At 43.1% G+C, this 23,939-nt stretch overlaps 1 protein-coding gene across 17 annotated transcripts in view; it reads right to left on the bottom strand.

Annotated features, from left to right (window-relative positions):
- Nucleotides 1-23,050, bottom strand: part of LOC106588153 (endonuclease V) — a 48,655-nt gene extending 25,605 nt beyond the window's left edge. For 8 of the 17 annotated variants that reach the window (XR_006761526.1, XR_006761531.1, XR_006761527.1 and 5 more), the window contains exons 1-8: nt 22,896-23,050; nt 16,821-16,992; nt 9,327-9,461; nt 8,487-8,526; nt 7,943-8,055; nt 2,199-2,267; nt 1,927-2,055; nt 133-941 (exon numbers count right to left, since the gene is read on the bottom strand). Coding sequence is in view for 5 of the 17 variants with exons in the window: in XM_014176846.2 (XP_014032321.2) it covers nt 1,927-2,055; nt 2,199-2,267; nt 7,943-8,055; nt 8,487-8,526; nt 9,327-9,461; nt 16,821-16,992; nt 22,896-22,939 (702 nt within the window). In the remaining 12 variants the exon portion in view is untranslated. Of the gene's footprint in view, nt 1-93; nt 942-1,926; nt 2,056-2,198; nt 2,268-7,942; nt 8,056-8,486; nt 8,527-9,326; nt 9,462-16,820; nt 16,993-22,895 lie in introns of all 17 variants that reach the window. The other 9 variants (XR_001324597.2, XM_014176846.2, XM_014176855.2 and 6 more) reach the window with 4 other exon arrangements.
- Between the last annotated feature and the right edge of the window lie 889 nt (nt 23,051-23,939).

Here is a 23,939-nt window from a genome sequence, read left to right as displayed (position 1 = left end):
ATATTGATATGAATGAGTGTATTTGCAGAGGGAGTCTATGAGAGTTTAAAAGTGCATATGAGCGTGAGTGGGTGAGATGGAGAGCTTCATCACGTTAGTGTAAAAGCGTGTGTTCCTCCGCACTCAACGCACTGTGCATACAGACTCTGCTGCAGTGCCTCTGCCTTCAGCCCTCTGCACCATCAACTTCACTGCAGACTCCAACCGCGACGTCGTCTCTCTCTTTCATCTCGCTCTCAACTGTAGAGATCAGACAGACTGAGGGATTTTCTTTCTCTCAGGTTGAACAGGTACAGTGAGGAGGGGAGGAGGAGAGGAAAGAGAGGAAGGCAGGAGAATAGAGGAGAGGAAAGAAAAGAGGAGAAGAGGGGAGAAGATGAAAGAAGGGAAGTGGAAAGGACAGGAATAGATAGGAGAGGAGAAGAGGAATGGAAAAAGAGGCGAGGGGTTTAAGTTTACATTCTGAACAGGTGCCAACTGCAACCTAGTTAAAATGATTTTGCTACAGTACGATCCCCAACCCATCTCACATGAACAGTCTACATACCCAGCTCCTTAACCCAACCTGTCAACCCAAATCCCTACTTCCGATACCCCAAAACACCTCATTAATGTACACGCTCCAATTTGTCCCTCTTCCTGAATGCATAAACGATGCCTGTGCCCTTATTTGGCAAACCTCCCTGCACCTGTGTTTGGGTCCCAACAGCAAACCGCAATTAAACGCTGAGTAGCAGGAGCATATTGTTGTTTCCACAGCACGAGAAAACTTGGCAACCTGTCACTGCTGGCTCTGCGCTATCATCAGTGTGTGTTTGTGTGTGTGTGTGTGTGTGTGTGTGTGTGTGTGTGTGTGTGTGTGTGTGTGTGTGTGTGTGTGTACGTGGTTGAGTGCTGGCTGGCAGCAATACGGATTGTCAAGGGTCAACGTTGACGACCGTCTGGAGAGAGAGTGAGGTGTAGAGAGAGAGAGAGGTGTAGAGAGAGAGAGGAGATAGATGGAGAGAAAGAGATAGACAAAGACAGATAAGTGAGGTGAACCAAATAAAGCAGGGAATGAGAGATGTGGAAGAGAGGGAGAGAGAGATATAAAGAGAGAAAGAACAGAGCGGTTATCTTTCTGCCAGTCCCCTTGCTCTCAGCGATGTCCAGGTCCAATCTTATTGGACGAACCCCCAGCACCCAGTAAACACATTAGCGTGTGTGTGTGTGTGTGTGTGTGTGTGCGTGCGTACGTGCCAACTGCAGTGGAGAAAAAAGACAGTGAGAGACAGAGAGAGGGGGTAGAGAGAGCGAGAAAGCGAGATAAAGAGAGAATGAGAAATCGAGAGAGAAAGTGAGTGAGTGAGCGAGCGAGCGTGTTTCTGTGCATGTGTGTGTGTGTGAGAGCACTGGGTGCAGTGCAGGGCTGGTTTTGACAGCAGCACAGTGTGTTAGACAGATGAGTTTTGCCACCACACTTATCTCTAAGGGAACAGCACAGTCTAGTGGCAGGAATGCAGAATAACACTAACAGACTGCAGGTGGAGATGAGCATAAAGTTAGCTAGAGAGCCTGCACACCTTTTTTGCCATTATAAACATTATAAACTAATGGCGCTGCCCATGTTACAACAGGATTTGTGGCAAGTGCGGCCTCCATCCCTCTCTATGAGAGAATCATTAGCAGACAGGTTAACTTCACATGGTGTCCCATGTCCAGCAAGCCGTATTGATTTGCTCTGTTCCTCCCAGCCATTTGCCATTTGACAGGGTTTTTCTCAGTTGGCTTTCATTGATTGGACTGACTTCTAATCTGGTGACTGAGTGGCTCTTTTCTTATGCATGTGGGAATATGTTTTTGTATTTGACTCGTGTGTGTGTGTGTGTGTGTGTGTGTGTGTGTGTGTGTGTGTGTGTGTGTGTGTGTGTGTGTGTGTGTGTGTACCTGTCTGATAGGCTCTGGGACACGGTAGCGGCAGCAGGAGTGTGTGAGGCGCAGGGCCGTGTCCAGGCTGATCTTGTGGCCCACTGAAACATACACTGGTTTGGTACTGCTGTCAGAACTACGCAGGGCCTAGAAAGAAAGAGGACGAAAAGGGATGGAGAGAGAGAGAGAGAGGAGAAACAAAGAGACATACAGAGGAGAGGAGAGACTATGGTTAGAACTACTGATTACGCGTTTGTGTGCGATGCAGTGAACGTGCGCGTGAGTCTTACCTTCCCCAGCACTTTTCCTGAGTCGCTAGTCAGAGGGAAGCTCTCGCCTCCCTTCTGCAATGAGGCAATCTGAGGAGGAGGAGTGGAGTCAGACCATCATTTATGCACACTACTACTGTCAGTCTGGTCGTCCGTCCGTCTGTGCGAGTCTGACTTTCTCTCTGTCTGTGTGCGTGTTTATTTTTCTTGCAATGTCAAAGTCTTTCTCTCTTCCATCTCCTCGGTCTCTCTTTTCTTTGAGGGGAGGATGAGACCCTGATATGTTCTTCACAGCCCTGTCAGCCATGTTCCTGTCTTTCTCACAAGGCAACATGCTAGTGGCTGTCCTGTTCCCTCCCTGGTAATATACTATCTACACAAAAGTATGTAGACACCCCTTCATATTAGTGAATTTGGCTATTTCAGCCACACCCGTTGCTGACAGGTGTATAAAATCGAGCACACAGCCGTGCAATCTCCATATGGTAGAATGGCACTACTGAAGAGCTCACTGACTTTCAACATGGCACCGTCATAGGATGCCACCTTTCCAAAAAGTAAGTTTGTCAAATTTCTGCCCCGGTAGAGCTAAGCGGAAACATCTAGGAGCAACAACGGCTCAGCCGCGAAGTGGTAGGCCACACAAGCTCACAGACCTTTACACGCTGAAGCGTGTAAAAATCGTCTGTCGTCGGTTGCAACAGTCACTACTGAGTTCCAAACTGCCTCTGGAAGCAACAAGCATAAGAACTGTTCGTCAGGAGCTTCATGAAATGGGTTTCCATGGCTGAGCAGCCGCACACAAGCCTAAGATCATCATGTGCAAAGCCAAGCTTCGGCCGGGGGTGAAAGCTCGCCGCCATAGGACTCTGGAGCAGTGGAAATGCGTTCTCTGGAGTGATGAATCACACTTCACCATCTGGCAGTAAAGTTTGGTGGAGGAGGAATACTGACCTGGGGCTGTTTTTCATGGTTCAGGCTCCTTAGTTCTAGTGAAGGGAAATGTTAACGCTACAGCATACAATGACATTGTAGACAATTCTGTACCTCCAACTTTATGGCAACAGATTGGGGAAGGTCCTTTCCTGTTTCAGCATGACAATGCCCCTGTGCACAAAGCAAGGTCCAATGGTTTGTTGAGATTGGTGTGGAGAAACTTGACTGGCCTGTACAGTCCTGACCTCAACCCCATCAAACACCTTTGGGACGAATTGGAACGCAGACTGCGAACCAGGCCTAATCGCCCAACATCAGTGCCCGTAAGTTACCGCAGCAATGTTCCAACATCTAGTGGAAATCTTCCCAGATGAGTGGAGGCTGTTATAGCAGCAAAGGGGGGACCAACTCCATATTAATGCCCTTGATTTTGGAATGAGATGTTTGACAAGCAGGTGTCCACATACTTTTGGTCATGTAGTGTATATCTAATTTGAAGTGCATAGGATGGTGTGAGTCATCGGTACGTGAAAAACCACATCATCCCGTCTTCACTCGACCTTAAACTTGAAAGTTAAAAATCTGATATTTCACATACTGGATAATGCAGTGTTTATATGAGAGAGCTCTCAGATCTTGCAATCAGCTTGAGATACATTCAGATAAAAACGAACCATCCTCATCCCTGTTGCCAAGTCTGATGCTGTAACAGGTGTCTCATTGGAGATGAGGGCTTGGCTTTAAACTAATGAAAGCTTTGATGTCCTATCCATTTTACTATAACTAATTATAATACAGGACAGGAGGATACGCCAGGTGAGGGGCCAGGTAGGGCCCAGGGCCCATCTGGTGGTATCTAGGAGAACATTGTGTCTGTCTGAGTCAGCCGCCCTGGGCAGTAGGACATGAGACAGGCCAACCATCAATAACACAATGGTTTGACTCAGTGCCAGAGAGGAAGAGGAGGAGGGAGGGGGAGAAAGAGTGCGTGAAGGGGTCTGAGAGAACTGGGAGAGGGAAAAATGATGATGGGATATTGAGAGACGGCAGTTGTAGAGAGAGTAGGAGTGAGAGAGAGCTGGGAAATAGAGTGGAGCCGAAGAAAGAGCAGCGAACAAGAGAGACAGAGACAGGAATTTCATCCACAGAGCAGCAGGGGCAGCAGCTGCCGTGTGAACGGAATGAAGCCCCCATCCATCGAGCTCATCTCATTCAACAGGCCTCAGTGAGTCTCTCCCTGGCAATGCACACAATAGAACCACTGATGCAGTGACGCATAACACACACATATGTACACATGCACACACAATGGGAGAAGACCAGTGGCATGGCCATACAAACCTTTAGCCCATAATAAGACGCAGGTGGTAACAGGAACACAGAAATGTGATGTCACCGTGACAACAGAGGCTCCATGATCACAGGAACTTCTAAAAACGGCTTCATGTTTAAATCCCATGAACAATTCACGTAAATTGTATTGTGATGTTTAAATGGACATTTTGCTTGGATTTGAATTGGGCATCATCGCAATGTTACGAAACACTCGGACATAACGAAACCCCAGAGACACATTGGATGTCTGTGCGTATCTTTGACGTCTCCTTCACTCTGGACGTATGAACACAGATTCCCCTAATCTAATTTCAGGTGAGAGCAGTTGGAGGAACAAATATGACTCATGTTGCATTGATGTAATTAATGAGCAAAAACAATTACACACATGGCAGTTTAACGCTACGCTTGTATCTAAGCTATATTGAAGTCAGAGAGGTCACATCTATCATTCTACAATCCGCAGTGAGTCATCGTTTGAAAACAGAGCCTGACGCCAGTACCAAAGTCAAGATAAGAGGTGTTCTAATGTTTCATTTAAAATAACTGGAGCGTCGCTAGCTAAAAGCCCGAGGGAAATGTATCTGGGCGGCTAAAAGCTACCTGATACCTTAATGAAAGACTAGCTAAGAGCCAACACTTTAGCTAACAGTAGCTAACTGACAGATACTGTATCAGTTTGCTCAGAAATCTCAGCCAATGTAATCCACACCCTGGCTACAGTAGTTCGGTTAGCGAGGCTTATGCCATCGCTATCGTCTGTGAGACGCTAAGTGTCGCCTGAGAGAGATCGAATTAACTTGGGAGTTGCTACCGGTTTCTCTGGTTATAAACAGTGGAAACCTAATCTGAGTCTAAACATAACAGCCGTTAGAGCTAAAGCAGAGCTGAGGGACATCAACTGTTTTTCACAAAGTGTTGTATAAGATTAGTGCGCTACGCTAACATAGATGTGCGTCGTGGGGACCGTTTGAGCTGCGGTTATTGGATGGTAATTACGTTTTTAGGTTGTGGAGCCGTTTGGCAGTTGATTTTTGGTGGCGTGTGTTCAGGGTACTGCGCTAAACTCCCATGGCCTTTAACCATGGAAATCTGTTAGCATTGTGGTCACATTAGTCATGTTAGTGCCATGTCTGTCTGTCTGTCTGTCGGTCTCCCTCTCTCTCATTCAAAATCAGAAGAGAGTGAATCCCTTACCTCCTTTACCTCTCTCATTACTATCACCTCTCCATCAGTCATTACAGACACCAAACCATCACACTATATCACTGCTCTGTTGCAAGCCTGAAGCATGCAATTCATTTCCTTCAAATTTAATTATTTGTAACTTTGGATTGGAATTTCCCACAACGAAACAAGCTGCTTTAAAAAAAATTATAAACTCAGCAAAAAAAGAAACGTCCCTTTTTCAAGACCCTGTCTTTCAAAGATAATTCGTAAAAATCCAAATACCTTCACAGATCTTCATTGTAAAGGATTTAAACACTGTTTCCCATGCTTGTTCAATGAACCATAAACAATTAATGAACATGCACCTGTGGAACGGTCGTTAAGACACTAACAGCTTACAGACGGTAGGCAATTAAGGTCACAGTTATGAAAACTTAGGGACACAAAAGAGGCCTTTCTACTGACTCTGAAAAACACCAAAAGAAAGATGCCCAGGGTCCCTGCTCGTCTGCGTGAACGTGCCATAGGCATGCTGCAAGAAGGCATGAGGACTGCAGATGTGGCCAGGGCAATAAAGTGCAATGTCTGTACTGTGAGACACCTTAGACAGCGCTACAGGGAGACGGGACGGACAGCTGATCCACCTCGCAGTGGCAGACCACGTGTAACAACACCTGCACAGGATCGGTACATCCGAACATCACACCTGTGGGACAGGTACAGGATGGCAACAACAACTGCCCGAGTTACACCAGGAACACACAATCCCTCCATCAGTGCTCAGACTGTCCGCAATAGGCTGAGAGAGGCTGGACTGAGGGCTTGTAGGCCTGTTGTAAGGCAGGTCCTCACCAGACATCACCGGCAACAACGTCGCCTATAGTCACAAACCCACCGTCGCTGGACCAAACAGGACTGGCAAAAAGTGCTCTTCACTGACGAGTCGCGGTTTTGTCTCACCAGGGGTGATGGTCGGATTAGCGTTTATTGTCGAAGGAATGAGCGTTACACCGAGGCCTGTACTCTGGAGCAGGATTGATTTGGAGGTGGAGGGTCCGTCATGGTCTGGGGCGGTGTGTTACAGCATCATCGGACTGAGCTTGATGTCATTGAAGGCAATCTCAACGCTGTGCGTTACAGGGAAGACATCCTCCTCCCTCATGCGGTACCCTTCCTGCAGGCTCATCCTGACATGACCCTCCAGCATGACAATGCTAATAGCCATACTGCTCATTCTGTGTGTGATTTCCCGCAAGACAGGAATGTCAGTGTTCTGCCATGGCCAGCGAAGAGCCCGGATCTCAATCCCATTGAGCACATCTGGGACCTGTTGGATCGGAGGGTGAGAGCTAGGGCCATTCCCCCCCCGGAATGTCCGGGAACTTGCAGGTGCCTTGGTGGAAGAGTGGGGTAACATCTCACAGAAAGAACTAGCAAATCTGGTGCAGTCCATGAGGAGGAGATGCACTGCAGTACTTAATGCAGCTGGGGGCCACACCAGATACTGACTGTTACTTTGAATTTGACCCCCCCCTTTGTTCAGGGACACATTATTCCATTTCTGTTAGTCACATGTCTGTGGAACTTGTTCAGTTTATGTCTCAATTGTTGAATCTTGTTATGTTCATACAAATATTCACACACGCTAAAAATAAACGCAGTTGACAGTGAGAGGATGTTTCTTTTTTTGCTGAGTTTATATATTTACCGGAGACTTCTCCACCCAGTATTCTCTTCAATAAATGCTGGGTTACGGTTTTCACCAATAGGTTTTTGTTTTTGCTCAACTTGTATAATACAGTTCAAGCCACAGAAACACTGGGGAGAGAAACTAACATCCCACAATAAAATATTACAATAGATCCAGCAAAGAAAACACTACCTTTAAACATTTATCACAATAGAATGATGAATAATGCATTGTGCTCTCTGTACTCCAATTTCAACACAGTTACAGTATGACTAAGTGTGACAAATAGAGCACAAAGGTAGACAAAAACCCACATGAATGATTCATGAATATTAAATTAACACTATAAAACTGTAGGCCTATAATTATTTTGTTGTTGCATTCAAATGTTGTTTGATACAGCCACAAGAAAAGGGACCACACCACCGAGGATGGTATGTGAAGTCTGTCAACAACAGAAGAGGAGAAGAAAAGTTTGACAAAAGCTTGACATTGGAGGTCAGACATTTGCTCAAATACAGAACTACTGTAGGTAGGCTACAGTTTAGTAGTCCAATGTCAGTTGAGATCTCATTTGAGTGCTATCCATCAGAATGTGTTAACCAGTGTGAAATGTGAGTGGTGGAGCTCTCACCTGTGACTGGTGTTCCTCGTTCTTCTCTACACCCTGCACCTGCAGGAGGTTCTTGGCCACACCTATACAGGGAAGCCCTGACAGGACTCCAAGGTGACACGCCAGGCCAAACTCTGGAAAAAAGACAGTATGTAACATGTAGTATGTAACAAGACAGTATGTAACAGGCTACTGTTACTAGTAAATAGTAAATGCTATTAGTAGACAGTATGTAACAGGCTACTGTTACTAGTAAATAGTAAATGCTATTAGTAGACAGTATGTAACAGGCTAATGTTAGTAGTAAATAGTAAATGCTATTAGTAGACAGTATGTAACAGACTACTGTTAGTAGTAAATAGTAAATGCTATTAGTAGACAGTATGTAACAGGCTACTGTTAGTAGTAAATAGTAAATGCTATTAGTAGACAGTATGTAACAGGCTACTGTTAGTAGTAAATAGTAAATGCTATTAGTAGACAGTATGTAGCCTGAGAATCCAGTCTCGGTCTCAGTTCAAATCAGTCTTCATTTGAGACTGAGATCGTCTGTTCCACTACTCACCTCTGTAGTGGAACAGACCATTCCCATCCACCAAGACCACCTGTTGGGGACAGATAAAGAAAGAGGCAACGGGTGAGAGATGGGCAAGTCTCAAAGCAGCTCTCTGCTGTCCCTTGTACTTATACAGCATGAGGTCTTTCTTCATTACATTCTAACTAAAGAAGAGTTTTCACAAGACTTAGTGAGATTTTGTTGGCTGGATGTATTGAATGTATTGAACTGTGCCAACCGCCCATTCACTGATTTCTTACAGTGCCAAGGTGGTTGTACAGGCATATTTCTACTGTGAATCATAAGTCATGTAGAAAGAATTTGAGGAGCTGTACATAAAGCAGCAGGGACTGGTCTGTCCGTGTCCATTGGTAAATGTCAGTGATAAATTCACGAGGGCAATGCGCATGTGTTAGGCAGAAGACGGCGAGTGTGTGTGCGTGTTTTGCATGGGAGGGGTGTGGACAGGGACCCGACTTGAGGTGGGAGTGAGTGATTTGTGTGGGCAGTGACTAACACAGGAGAGTGGAAAGGTATGGATGATACAGAGCTGACTTATGGACACACATCGTGGGAGAGGAAGATAGAGGGTATTGGATAGCTGAAAAGAAAGGCATTAACACACAGAGATGTATCGCCCTGAGGTGAACAGTTAAACAGTTGGACACAGCAAACCGACAACCTCAATGAACCTGTACTAACCTTAAGTCTCAACAGAAAGACAGTATGAGACATGTCAGAGTGACATTTAGTTTCAACTAAATTGAGACATTAGGGTTCTCTGAGTATTACGGTAACTAAGTCAGTTAAACTGTAACATCTCCAATGCCAAAGTGGCCAGACCCTGACCTGAGGTAGCAGGCTGGGCTGGGTCGTCTCCAGGCGCTGCAGGGCCTCCAGCAGATAGGGGGTCTCCCTGAAGGCCAGGAACCCTGAGATGTAGGGGGCGGTCAGGGTCACCATCTGACTGTCCTCATACAGCAGCTGGTAGTGGACACAGGGAACAGACAGCAGAGAACACCGGCATAAACGTATGCCTGTGTTATATCTAATACAGTGCCTTCAGAAAGTATTCATCCTCCTGAACTTATTCCACATTTTGTGGTGTTACAGACTGAATTCAAAATAGATTAAATATAAAAAAATGTATCACCCATTTACACACAATACCCCATAATGACAAATTGAAAACATGTTATTAGAAATGTTTGCAAATGTATTTCAAATGAAATACAGAAATATCTAATTTCCTTAAGTATTCACACCCAATACTTTGTAGAAGCACCTTTGGCAGCAATTACAGCTGAGAGTCTTTCTGGGTAAGTCTCTAAGAGCTTTCCACACCTGGATTGCGCAACATTTGTCCATTACTCTGTAAAATATTATTCAAGCTCTGTTAAATTGGTTGTTGATCATCGCTAGACAACCACTTTCAGGTCTTGACATAGATTTTCAAGTAGATTTAAGTCAAAATTGTAACTCGGTCACTCAGGAACATTCATTGCCTCCTTGGTAAGCAACTCCAGTGTAGATTTGGCCATGTGTTTTAGTTTATAGTTCTGCTGACAGGTGAATTAATCTCCCAGTGTCTTGTGGAAAGCAGACTGAACCAGGTTTTCCTCTAGGATTTTTCCTGTGTTTGGCTCCACTCCATTAATTTTTTATCCTGAAAAACTCCCCAGTCCTTAACAATTACAAGCATAGCCATAACATGATGCAGCCACCACTATGCTTGAAAATATTGAATATGGTTGACATAACAAAGGGGTTGAATACTTATTGAATCAAGACATTTCAGCTTTACATTTATTAATTTGTAAACATTTCTAAAAACATAATTCCACTTTCACATTATGGGGCATTGTGTGTAGGCCAGGGACAAAAAAATCTAAATGTAATCCATTTTAAATTCAGACTGTAAAACAATAAAATATGGAAAAAGTAAAGGGGTGTGAATACTTTCTGAAGCCACTGTACATCAATCTTGTGACTACAAACTTGTTGGATGCATTTCCAGTTTGTTTTGGTTGTGTTTCAGAATATTTTGTGGCCAATAGAAATGTAGGGTAAATAATGTATTGTGTCATTTTGGAGTCACTTTTACTGTAAATAAGAATATAACATGTTTCTGAACACTTCTACATTAATGTGGATGCTACCATGATTTCGTTCTCTAAAATGGGGGGGGACTATGTACACAAAGTGGTGATATTTCTAAACAGTTCCCCGATAGGGATGAAAATACCCTCAAATTAAAGCTGACAGTCTGTCTGCACTAACCTTATAGTCATTGTATAATTTCATTCATTTCAATTAATAGGTATGCCTTGTTAAAAGTTAATTTGTGGAATTTCTTTCCTTAATGTGTTTGAGACAATCAGATGTGTTGTGACAAGGTAGGGTGGTATACAGAATATAGCCCTATTTGGTAAAATACCAAGTCCATATAATGGCAAGAACAGCTCTAATAAGCAAAGAGAAACAACTTTCCATCATTACTTTAAGACATGAAGGTCAGTCAATGCGTCGCAAAAACCATCAAGCGCTATGATGAAACTGGCTCTCATGAGGACCGCCACAGGAAAGGAAGACACAGAGTTACCTCTGCGGCAGAGGATAAGTTAATTCGAGTTACCAGCCTCAGAAATTGCAGCCCAAATTAATGCTTCACAGAGTTCAAGTAACAGACACATCTCAATTTCAACTGTTCAGAGGAGACTGACTGAACCAGGCCTTCATGGTCGAATTGTTGAAACCACTACTAAAGGACACAAATAATAAGAAGAGACTAGCTTGGGCCAAGAAACACGATCAATGGACATTAGACTGGTGGAAATCTGTCCTTTGGTCTGATGAATCCAAATCTGAGATTTTTGGTTCCAACCGCCATGTCTTTTTGAGAAACAGAGTAGGTGAACGGATGATCTCCGCATGTGTGGCTTCCACCGTGAAGCATGCAGGAGGTGGTGTGATGGTGTGGAGGTTCTTTGCTGGTGACACTGTCTGTGATTTATTTAGAATTCAAGACACACTTAACCAGCATGGCTAGCACAGCATTCTGCAGCGATACGCCATCCCATCTGCTTTGCGCTTAGTGGGACTATTATTTGTTTTTAAACTAGACAATGACCCAACACACACCTCCAGGCTGTTTAAGGGCTATTTGACCAAGGAGAGTGATGGAGTGCTGCATCAGATGACCTGGCCTCCACAATCACCCGACCTCAACCCAATTGAGATGGTATGGGATGATTTGGACTGCAGAGTGAAGGAAAAGCAGCCAACAAGTGCTCAGCATATGTGGGAAATCCTTCAAGACTGTTGGAAAAGCATTTCTCATGAAGCTGGTTGAGAGAATGCCAAGAGTGTGCCAAGCTGTCATCAAGGCAAAGAGTGGCTCCTTTGAAGAATCTAAAATCTAAAATATATTTTGATTGGTTTAACACTTGTATGGTTACTACATGATTCCATATGTGTTATTACATAGTTTGGATGTCTTCACCATTATTCTACCATGTAGAAAATAGAAAAAATTAAGAAAAACCCTTGAATGAGTTGGTGTGTCCAAACTTTTGACTGGTAAGTGCTTACGATCATGTCACTGCAAATATGAAAAATAAATAAGCACTGAAGTCAGGGTCGGTCGCCTGTCTTTTTCAGTGTGCGGGTTTTCCTTTTTTTAAATATAAATATGTAATTTCACAGAACTATCCTTTTAAAGGCTTACTGATTCTGGTACAAAACATAACGGCTCTGTTGGTCTTGAGAGGTAGAGACCTGAGCCTGTGTTTAGATGTCAATACTGTACTGCATTCTCATTGTTAAAAGGAGATGTGATTGATCAAATGTTATTTCCCTCTCTTGCGTGTGTGGTCTTTCTAGATTTCTCGGAGAGTCTTTTGTTTAACCCAGAATATCTTTCCACTGACCTGCACAACTCTCGCTACAGTGTTCTGGCTTACCCATGTAAGCCAAACCAGGCAACTATGCAGATCATGAGGTTTAATTAACCTCTATACATTTTTTATATAAAAGCATAGAAGGACTGCAAAATTGATTAATTCACACTCAGCCTTCTTAGTTTGCCTCTGAAAAACTATCTGGGCATTTTGACAGTTGGCTCCAAAGTTAAATTTTTTGTTAATCATTGAACAGAGATCTATACCTTGGTCCCATGCGATGGATCCATTGGAGCTGACGGTATCTACCTGAAGTCGATGACAAGGTCTTTGGGATTTTGCCTCATTCTTTTATAACTTGTCAGGTTAAACAGGGTGAGTTATTTTTTTTTATTAAAAAGAAAATCTAGTGTGCAAGTCAACCAAAAGATGTATAGAGGCTCCTGAGTCCTGGAATTTAGTTATCCTGCTTTGGTAAGAACATTATGATAAATTAAAAATGATCTGAATATTAAAAAAAATCTAGAATATTAATGTCATCATGGAGGTGAATTTTTCAAAATGAGGCATTTTAATTGACACGGTAATGCAATAAATAATACAAATATTGATTGATTGATGGAGACGTTTTGGTGTATTTGATATGTCCCCAGGGATGACATGTGGAGAGAGTTAGTCTGTGTTGTTTTTGAATCATTCTTGAATTACGGTGGCTTTTGGGCATGGGGGGGGGTGAAATTGAGCCACGGCCTAAAAAAGGCGGGCTGCGGTCCGGGTCGCCAGTTGCCCATCCTTGCTCTACACCTTAATAAGCATCTCAACAATAGGCGGGCTTGATAAAATTCCATGATATATTTTGTGCAAACAATCCTTCAAAAACACACAGAGGATACATTTCTTAAAAAATTATTCAGAGAACAAAATACTCATGTTGATATAAACTGCGTTTATTTTCAGCAAACTTAACATGTGTAAATATTTGTATGAACATAACAAGATTCAACAACTGAGACATAAACTGAACAAGTTCCACAGACATGTGACTAACAGAAATTGAATAATGTGTCCCTGAACAAAGGGGGGGTCAAAATCAAAAGTAACAGTCAGCATCTGGTGTGGCCACCAGCTGCATTAAGTACTGCAGTGCATCTCTTCCTCATGGACTGCACCAGATTTGCCAGTTCTTGCTGTGAGTTGTTACCCCACTCTTTCACCAAGGCACCTGCAAGTTCCTGGACATTTCTGGGGGGGATTGGCCCTAGCCCTCACCCTCTGACCCAACAGGTCCCAGACGTGCTCAATGGGATTGAGATCTGGGCTCTTCGCTGGCCATGGCAGAACACTGACATTCCTGTCTTGTGGGAAGTCACGCCCAGAACGAGCAGTATGGCTGGTGGCATTGTCATGCTGGAGGGTCATGTCAGGATGAGCCTGCAGGAAGGGTACCACATGAGGGAGGAGGATGTCTTCCCTGTAACGCACAGCGTTGAGATTGGCTGCAATGACATCAAGCTCAGTCCGATGATGCTGTGACACACCGCCCCAGACCATGACGGACCCTCCACCTCCAAATTGATCCCGCTCCAGAGTACAGGCCTCGGTGTAACGCTCATTCCTTCGACGATAAACGCGAATCCGACCATCACCCCTGGTGAGACAAAACCGCGACTTGTCAGTGAAGAGCACTTTTTGCCAGTCCTGTCTGGTCCAGCGATAGTGGGTTTGTGCCTATAGGCGATGTTGTTGCCGGTGATGTCTAGTGAGGACCTGCCTTACAACAGACCTACAAGCCCTCAGTCCAGCCTCTCTCAGCCTATTGCGGACAGTCTGAGCACTGATGGAGGAATTGTGCGTTCCTGGTGTAACTCGGGCAGTTGTTGTTGCCATCCTGTACCTGTCCCGCAGGTGTGATGTTCGGATGTACCGATCCTGTGCAGGTGTTGTTACACGTGGTCTGCCACTGCGAGGACGATCAGCTGTCCGTCCTGTCTCGCTGTAGCGCTGTCTTAGGCTTCTCACAATACGGGCATTGCAATTTATTGCCCTGGCCACATCTGCAGTCCTCATGCCTCCTTGCAGCATGCCTAAGGTACGTTCATGCAGATGAGCAGGGACCCTGGGCATCTTTCTTTTGGTGTTTTTCAGAGTCAGTAGAAAGGCCTCTTTAGTGTCCTAAGTTTTCATAACTGTGACCTTAATTGCCTCCCGTCTGTAAGCTGTTAGTGTCTTAATGACCGTTCCACAGGTGCATGTTCATTAATTGTTTATGGTTCATTGAACAAGCATGGGAAAGAGTGTTTAAACCTTTTACAATGAAGATCTGTGAAGTTATTTGGATTTGTATAAATTATCTTTGAAAGACAGGGTCCAGAAAAGGGAACGTTTCTTTTTTTGGTGAGTTTACTTTCAATGATTCAAGAAAGTATGTGTGGTATGGTCAGAGCAATGTTTGAGGATAAAGAACTCCTGAAAAGCCTTGTGGAAGTGAGGTATGACATGGTGCTCACAGATCCTGCGTGGGGTGGGGGAGTCTTGCTGGCACATTATATTAGATTGCATTTAGTTTACAGTGCTCGTTGGAACACAGCTGGTATGGCACATTTTGCTCTTTCTCCCTCACTAGTCATTTGTTCCAGTTTTTAGATCAGGTTTATCGGAGGATATGAATTTCTTACAGCGGCTCGGAAATATAATGTTTTATGGTATTATGGTTTACCATGAAATTGTAGAGTTCAATCTATACTATGATGAGCTTTTGTGATAAATACTTTGGTCGAGATATTCATTATTACAGATTGCTCCGTTCAGCTGACCTATGGTTGATTCGCTGATTTTGTTTTCGGGTCTCCACGTCCAACTATGCCAAACATCGTACACATTGATGGCTTCTACTGTAAGCCTGCTCAACCGCTCTCAAAAGAGCTAGACGAGTTTGTTCAGAGCTCTGGAGAACATGTGGTCATTATAATGTAGTTAGGATCCTTAGTCTTACAAGGGATGTATCCACTGAAATTGCTTCTGCATTTTCCCAACGCCTCAGAAAGTCATGTGGGGACATGTTAGCGACAAGCCCTCCATTTTGGGTAACAATACCCTCCTGGTAAAACGGCTGGCTCAGTCTGACCTCCTTGGTCATGACAAGATCAGAGCATTTGTGTCACATGGGGTTACAAATGTTGTCAAGGAGGCCATTTACCATGGTGTTGGGTTTGCCACTGTTCCAAGACCAATTTGACAATCTTCTCCGGCTGGAAGAGAGAGGAGGAGCCAAGGTTTTAGACATCGGCAGTTTCAATATAGAGGGATCTTTCTTCAGGGCTTGCAGGAAGTTCTCCACAATGGGGCCTACTGTACTCATAAGTAAAAGTTATTATTTCTGAGAGTATTTGTGATTAACTTGTTGGGAAATAGGTATTACACAAGTGTATTTTTTGTTTAATAAATTGTGTTGATTTATTTGACATTGTTCTATCAAGTCAATTTTATTTGATTGAGGAGGTGTTGTACTCCTGCTAAAATGCCCATCATTGTCAGAATGTTTATTTAGTATCTTCTATGTTAATTGTCATGTGAATGTCACACAAATTACTATAATTCAGAAAATTACTCAGATATTCATCCTTGGATATTCAAAACTATTTTAAACTTCAAGTAGCCAATTTGAAAAAAATCAATGTGGCTCTTGGCTATTCTGAAGCTGCATGGGCTTGTGATGCAAAAACCACTGTGTTGTGAATAAATCCAACAAAATCCAATGGGAGAGACTCTGGGTAAATTATTGTGTCTGCACTGACTGGGGAACATTTAATTAGCCTTACTATAATAACATTACAACACAATTGGTCCATATATCAACAAAACAAGCTGGCAAATATCATTAATTATGATGGGTTGTGTTTCAGAATGTGTTGACAGCCCTTGATGGAGAATTAGGGTCGGATCCAACAGAGGGAGCGGAACAGTTAAGAATGAAAAATAGAGGCAATGAAAAGTTGAGGCAAGACTCATGGTCACAAACTGCTAGGACAACTGGACAGACATGGCTTGTGTGTCAGTACCTTCAAGTCACCTCCTTGTCTCCTTTCTTTGATCCACACTAATACAGAATAGCTATTCAGGTGAAATACAAAAAGAACACCATCTTTCTTTCATCTAGTATGCTCAAACAGTGCCTATGAGTCAGAGGAGAAAAGGAAACCCCTTCATAGTATTAAGATGCAGCCCATGGTTAGCATTAGCATAGAAATTGTCAGTTTGGGCTTTATAGCATTAAGATGAAGCCTATGGTTAGCATTAGCATAGAAATGGTCCGTTTGGGCTTTATAGCGTTAAGATGCAGCCTATGGTTATCATTAGCATAGAAATGGTCAGTTTGGGCTTTATAGCATTAAGACCCAGTCTATGGTTAGCATTAGCATAGAAATGGTCCGAGTCAGTGCCTTACCTCTAGGTCTGGGTAGCTGAGCACCACTAGCTGGGCACAGGCGTTGACGTCATCTCCTTTGATGAACGACAGGTCCACTCCTCCAACCCTCTCCAGCCCGGTGAAGTCGTGACATCTCTGCCAATCCTCTGTGTCCTCCTCCACCACCTGCTGCCTCAGGCTGGCCTGTTCACTAGGAGAGAAAGAGGAGAGGGAGAGAAAACCGCAAAGGGTTAGTGGCCAAGGGGGAGAGGTAGGGAGCAAATTTGGACTGGCCAACAGTGGATGAAGACTTCTAGTAGTAATGAGGCATTCTACAGCACCGGTCTCCCTACACCATCTGCTTGGCTTCTACATCTCCAGCGTCAGACACAAATCTACCAAGGAGGCGGCGCCAGGAAATGGGACATGATACCATTATCAGTGATGGTCACAATAGATTCACAAGTCAATGGCTGAGAGGTAGCCGATTCAATAGAGGGAGTTCCAGGGCAGCATTCCAGGGTTACTGTTGGCAGGAAACTTCTCTCTTGCAGAAAGGTCTCACCTCACCTGCCCAGTTGCTGTGTCCCTCTGCTGGTGTCATAGTGTAACTTGCTACTGTTCTCCCAAGACAACCCTACCTGAACCTCACAAGGGCTATCCAGTATTGAACAAGGATACCTAGGCCTACGTTCAGACCTTTTACATGGTTATGTGGTTGATATGTGATATTCCATGAGCACAGTTCATTGGGTTTAAAGTACCAAATTGTGCAGGGCTAGCTCCAAGCACAAGCGGAGACCCAGAATCTCAGTCTGGGTCTCAACGTACTGTTGAGAGTTAGAATAGTAGAATACACAAGTTGCAATTTCAAATTTTGGTTGTGCATCAGCAGTTTTTCTGTTCTTGTTCTGTCAGTCACCCAGGGGTGCTGACCTCCAGGGGGCCACCTTTGATTTTGTTAGTCACTCAGACATCATTAACATGGCATAAATCATGCAGGAAACCAGCTTTAAAAATGTGTCTCTGCCCCATGGCAAAATGAGTAAACGTGGATATCGAATTGACCACTTCAGAATGGTTTTGTGGCACAGTCGATGCCACGCAGGGCTACGGGCCAGAAGGTTGAGGGTTTGCCGATCACCACTAATGAGCTCTCTCCCCTTGCCTGCCTCACTACACTACGATCAGAGATGGCTGCAGGCAATAATCATTAGCCAGGGTGAAATCAGATGTACTTTTGTATGATATATCTATAATTGTAAACCAGGTGGTTCGAGCCCTGAATGCTGATTTGATTAAATCACTGTTTACTGTTCTAATTACATTGGTAACCAGTTTATAATAGAAATAAGACACCTTGGGGGTTTGTGGTATTTGGCCAATATTCCACGGTTAAGGGCTGTATGCACGCACTAACAGCCCTTAGCCGTGGTATATTGGCCATATACCACATCCCCTTGTGCCTTATTACTACTTATTACTATAGTATATAGTATAGTATATAAAACATATGCAACGTTTTTCCCACCAACAGGTTTCTGTGCCAATGCACCACACACAACCAAAAAGCAATGCATAACTGCATACCGATTACCGACTTCATCTTGGTTTACGTTTTCAACACTACAATCAAATAGACTATGTCAATCTGGACAAACAGAAAATAGATCCCTCCCTACTCAGTATGAAAGGCTTGGCTTGACAATCTACGAATGTCATTACATTTTTAGGTGTTTTGTAACAGATGTCTCTTGCCATTGATTGAATGGCCAGTGTGCAGTTTGGATGCTGGATTATATTTGAGTGGCGTGGATAACGTGCGCAGGTAGGTTACAGGAGACTTTCGAAGTAGCCTAATCAGATGAAAACATTATGACTAGTTGTGTTTCTGCCACACAAAAAAGGTAATACATTTTAAAAGTTAAATGACAAATATGTAGGCAATATTGAATCTTTAGGTTCTAGATGGAGGAAAAGCCACTCAGATCGGAAAGGAGGCAGAACGCGCGTTAAGCTTCCTGAATAACAGGGCCTGAATAACAGGGCCAGCTGGGAGCATAGTCCTATGTGGCTTCACTATATAGGAAGACTTGTGAGAATGATGATCAGCAACAGACAGAGCATCAGTATCAGAAGTAAAAATACAGCCAGACTGTCCTGTACTGTGCCTTTCTAGACTTTAGGATCTGAGAGTAGGCCCACAACTGATCCAAATGGAATTCAACATTCAAATAACAGAGCTTTTGCACCACTATTTCAATGCCATTTTCACTACAGTTTAGTCTAGAGTAGAATTGTACTCACTTGAATAATGTCCCTAAAACCATACAAATTGAATTAACTGTATAACGGATAAAAAAAATTGAAATGTAAAGTGAGCCAGCAAAAAACAACAATCATAATTTAAAAATGTAATTAAACTTGCACCCCTTGTAATAATACTAAACAACCTTTGTACAACACCTAACAACCTCACCAAGAGACTTTAGCCTTGTGGGGCAGGGAATACAACTAAGATTGCTGGCGTGAAAGACAAACATCGTGCCAATAGGGTTAACCCAGTTGCTGCGAATTGTAACGCGGCTCATATAGTGAGGTTTGCTACACTGCCCCTCTGTACTTGAAGGCACGGCCGCCATCCCACTTCTAACACCATTGTAGCAAACGGCAGGACAAGGAAGTTAAACCGAGTCTCTGGCGTGAAAGGCAAACACCCTATGGATCGTGCTAATAGGGTTAATCCACTTGGTAGGAATTGTATCATTACATTTTACATTTGAGTCATTTAGCAGATGTTCTTATCCAGAGCAATTGGGGTTAAGTGCTTGCTCAAGGGCACATCGACAGACTTGTCACCTAGTCAGCTTGGGGATTCGAACCAGCGAGTTTTCAGTTACTGGCCCAACGCTCTTAACCGCTAGGCTACCTACCACCCTCATCATGGCTCATATAGCGAGGATTGTGACAGTATAATGGTTTTTGGAATGACAGTCATAGGGACCAGGGTTTGAGTCACAGTTAGGGTACCCCCTAATCCACTATATTAGTGTCAGGTATTGGAGAGCACCATTGAAAGCATGTCCCAACCGAGTTTTAGTCACAGTACATTTTTTTAAGGCTAGCAGTGTTTCTGTCAGGTTTCTGTACTGCACATATGATGGCTGAGTATTCCAAACAAATGTGCACCCCATTGATTCAAATGATCATGATATCATTCCGCCAGGTAGGCCTACTTTCCAGTCAACATTTAATTAGGAAGGTTTTGGGGGAAAAACATTGCAAATGGACTGCTTCAGCATGAAAAAAGAGTTTCATATGAATTAAATTAATCATTATTTTATGTTTGCTTTTTTTACTATTTGGAGAAATGTGAAGAGGGGCCTCCGTTATATAGTCAATTACATTTGTATGGCTTAAACACGATCAGTAGTGAGCTTTTTGAGCTGCGTGTCTTAAGTGGGTTTTTTTCATGCGCAATGTCGCACCTGGCCTCTCCGCTGCCTATCAGCTATTCCTCCAAGTTCTTGTGGATTTATATAGAAAATTGGAGCAGCTTTGAATGATTTTATGTGTGGTATGATTGCTAGTTAGCCTATTGTAGATCTGGACAAACAATCCAGCTACCACTATTGTCACTATGTATAGAGGGCAGAATAGAGTTGACTGTATAGTAAGCATGCAGAAAAGCGTGGTGCATAAGGGAAGTACCAAAACACCTTGATAGGGGAAGCAGATGAGAAAATGTGGCTATATGGAAGAAATTCTATAGTAAAACCTTCAAAATTGGGATTGTAAAGCTGGGAATAAAATGCACTACCAGTGGTGGAAAAAGTACCCAATTGTCATAATTGAGTAAAGGTAAAGATACCTTAATATGACTCAAGTGAAAGTCACCCAGTAAAATACTACTTGAGTAAAAGTCTAGAAGTGTTTGATTTTAAATATACTTAAGTATCTAAAGTAAACGTAATTGCAAAATTGTACTTAAGTATCAAAAGTAAAAATCATTTCAAATTCCTTATATTAAGCAAACCAGATGGCACAATTGTTAGTGTTTTTTATTAATACGGATAACCAGGGGCACACTCCAACACTCAGACATCATTCAGAAACAAAGCATTTGTGTTTAGTGAGTCGCCAGATCAGAGGCAGTAGAGATGACCAGGGATGTTCTCTTGATAAGTGCATGAATTGGACAATTTCTGTCCTGCTATTCAAAATGTAACAAGTACTTTTGGGTGTCAGGGAAAATGTATGGAGTAAAATGCACATCATTTTCTTTAGGAATGTAGTGAAGTAAAAGTTGTCAAAAATATAAATAGTAAAGTACAGATACCCCAAAAAACTAGTTATGTAGTACTTTACACCATTGTGCACTACCCTACCCTGTGCCCCCCCCTAAATAAAAACACAAAACATACACATTTTGACAACCCTCCTCACCCACCCCAGTAAACTAAGAACTATCCTGTAGGGCCCCCAAAAGGCTAGGGGTGGAACTGAACTTGTGTAGCTAGCGGACTCATGACAGTGGAGATTGAAATGGGGAGGACAACAAATTGTTAGCTAGCTAAATGTCGAAAATCGAAGTTGGTTCAAAGTTATGAGATACCTCAGAGTTGGAAGGGGAGGACCATCCTCGTCAGTGAATTTCATAAAAATAAAAATGGTAAAACATGTAAAAAGTTATCCTTTTACGATAGAACTATACTAAATATAATCACATCTCCAAATAATTGATTAAAACACACTATTTTTCAAAGAAGGTCTACAGTAGCCTCAACAGCACTCTGTAGAGTAGCACCATTGTGTAGCCAAAGGACAGCCAGCTTCCGTCCTCCTCTGGGTACATTAACTTCAATACAAAACTTAGGAGGCTCATGGTTGGCACCCCCTTCCACAGACTTACACAGTAATTATGACAACTTCCGGAGGATGTCCTCCAACCTATCAGAGCTCTTGCAGCATGAACTGACATGTTGTCCACCCAATCAAAGGATCAGAAAATGAATCTAGTACTGAAAGCATAAATTATAGCTAGAGAGCACTGCAATGCATAAAATGTGGTGAGTAGTTGACTCAAAGAGAGTATTGAACAGTTTTGAACAAATGAATTTCTTCCAAAATGGAGAAGCAAGAAAGAAATATATATACAGAGATAGTCATTTTTTTCACTTTCTGTTTCACTTACTTAACTAGCAAATGCAGCTGGCAAGATTAGCCTACTGAAACACCCTGCTCAAACAGAGGGATGCTGTGTTAGTTAGCTAGCTGGCTATCAGTATCCAACACAACACTGGAACTCTTCCAAGTCAGGGTTTTACTAATTTATTGCCACAGGGGCCTGCCGGTGTAACTGAAGTCCACAAGCGAAGGGAAGAGGTGAGAGGAGGAGAGCGCATGGATGCGAGAAGGAATACAGCATGATCAGGGTGTATTCATTCCACCGATTCTGTTGAAAAACATTTCTTAAGCGGAAGAAACGGGGATACACGTACTTGAATTTGACCAATAGAAACTCTTGCAACTGTTGGACTAATAATTACATCCTATATCAGCTTGATACAGGCAAGTGTGTGCAAAGCGGTATTGAATGTCACTGTCACCTCAAATGTATCTCTCGACCTATGTTGTAAACTTTCATTCATTGGCTAGGTTGTAGCAACCTCATGATGGGTATAGGGACAATTTGAATATAATGTTGTAGCCTAAACATATTGTTGTTGCAATGAACTGGGTGAATGGAATATGAATGACATTCATCCAATATGCTGTAATAGAAAAATAAGGCCATGCTCATATAAAAAATATTATCTTTCCTCATCTTGAACGGCACTGACCGCCACTGCTCCATGTGACAGACAACTGCTCTGCCTCTTGTAATGTCTGGCTTTATTTATACTAACTAGCTAGAAAGCACTGTATGTGTAACTACCAGGGGGTTAGCAAATTATGTGAGCTAGCTAGATAGCTAGCTGTCACACCTGTCTGTGGTGTCCTAATCAAATGACAATATGACACAGGTGAGGAGCAGCGCGTGCTCCTTTTCGCTGCGCGTAGCTGTGAAATACAGTTTACATTTTGTCTCAAATTAAGAGAAACGTGTCTGACCTTTCCCATTTCTTGACCAATTCTTCTTGAGGAAGAATAGACATGTAGTTATTCGAAGTGAACAAGCAGAAGTGTCAAATTATTGCAGCGAAGACCTTCTTCCGTGTTGTACACTGACGTATAAAAGAACGGTTGTACCACAGACAGAAGGATAAACTCAGACGCTTCACAGGGGCTGTAAAACTGAAGCGTTCGTTTTCTCACCACCAAATATGGTAGTGAGAGGAAGTACAGTCGCGGGTAGTGTGAGAGGATGGAACTAGGTTAAACTGGGCCGACATTCTGCACATTTTTTTCATCTTTGAAAAATCTTCTCTCAATACATTTCTGTTCCCAAACCTATAATCTGTTACGAACATAGTGCACACATTTTATAGATTTGATGCTTTGCCAACGTTTAAAAAGGGGCGTTGTTTAGGACTGCAACGTCGAATTGAGTTTGTGCACACGCGCACTTCAGAGGAGGCGTTCCCTAACGAAAATATGCAAATACATGCTACAACGCACCAATAGGATCTCGCTAGCTCGTGCTTGGCTTTGCCCACCTCCTTGCATGTTCTGCCCACTATGATGCATTTGCTCCAACTGTAAACGACACAGATGCACTGTCTTGGGTTAGCTATAAATATCTTTGGTCGTACCTTGTATTGTTTCGTAACGTCTCTCCATATGGGCGGAACCATACAGCGCTAGCCTCGTTCAAAACAACTGGGAACTCGGAAGTTTCCGACTTCTGTGCTTTCAAGACAGCTGGAAACTGGTGAAAAAAACTCCGACTGCGATTCGTTTTGAATGATCATCCAAGTTGGAATTCCAAGTCGGATACTCGGGCATCTTTCTAGAGCTCTGGCTTTCCGAACTGACGATCACGGACGTTATAATTTGACCTAGTCTTTCCCGAGTTCTCAATTATCTTGAAAACACCAAGTGTCACACGAAAGTTCACATGTAGCAGTTTCATTGCAGTTACACTTGTACCGTCTTTCAAAAACAACTGAGACAGACTCATAAAATATGCATTGTACAAAATGTGCAGTTCAAATC

The sequence above is a fragment of the Salmo salar genome, chromosome ssa02 (genome assembly GCF_905237065.1).
Source record: "Salmo salar chromosome ssa02, Ssal_v3.1, whole genome shotgun sequence".
NCBI lineage: Eukaryota > Metazoa > Chordata > Actinopteri > Salmoniformes > Salmonidae > Salmo > Salmo salar.
The sequence above is the reverse complement of the archived record's forward strand: the minus strand, read 5'-3'. Positions and strand labels throughout refer to the sequence as shown.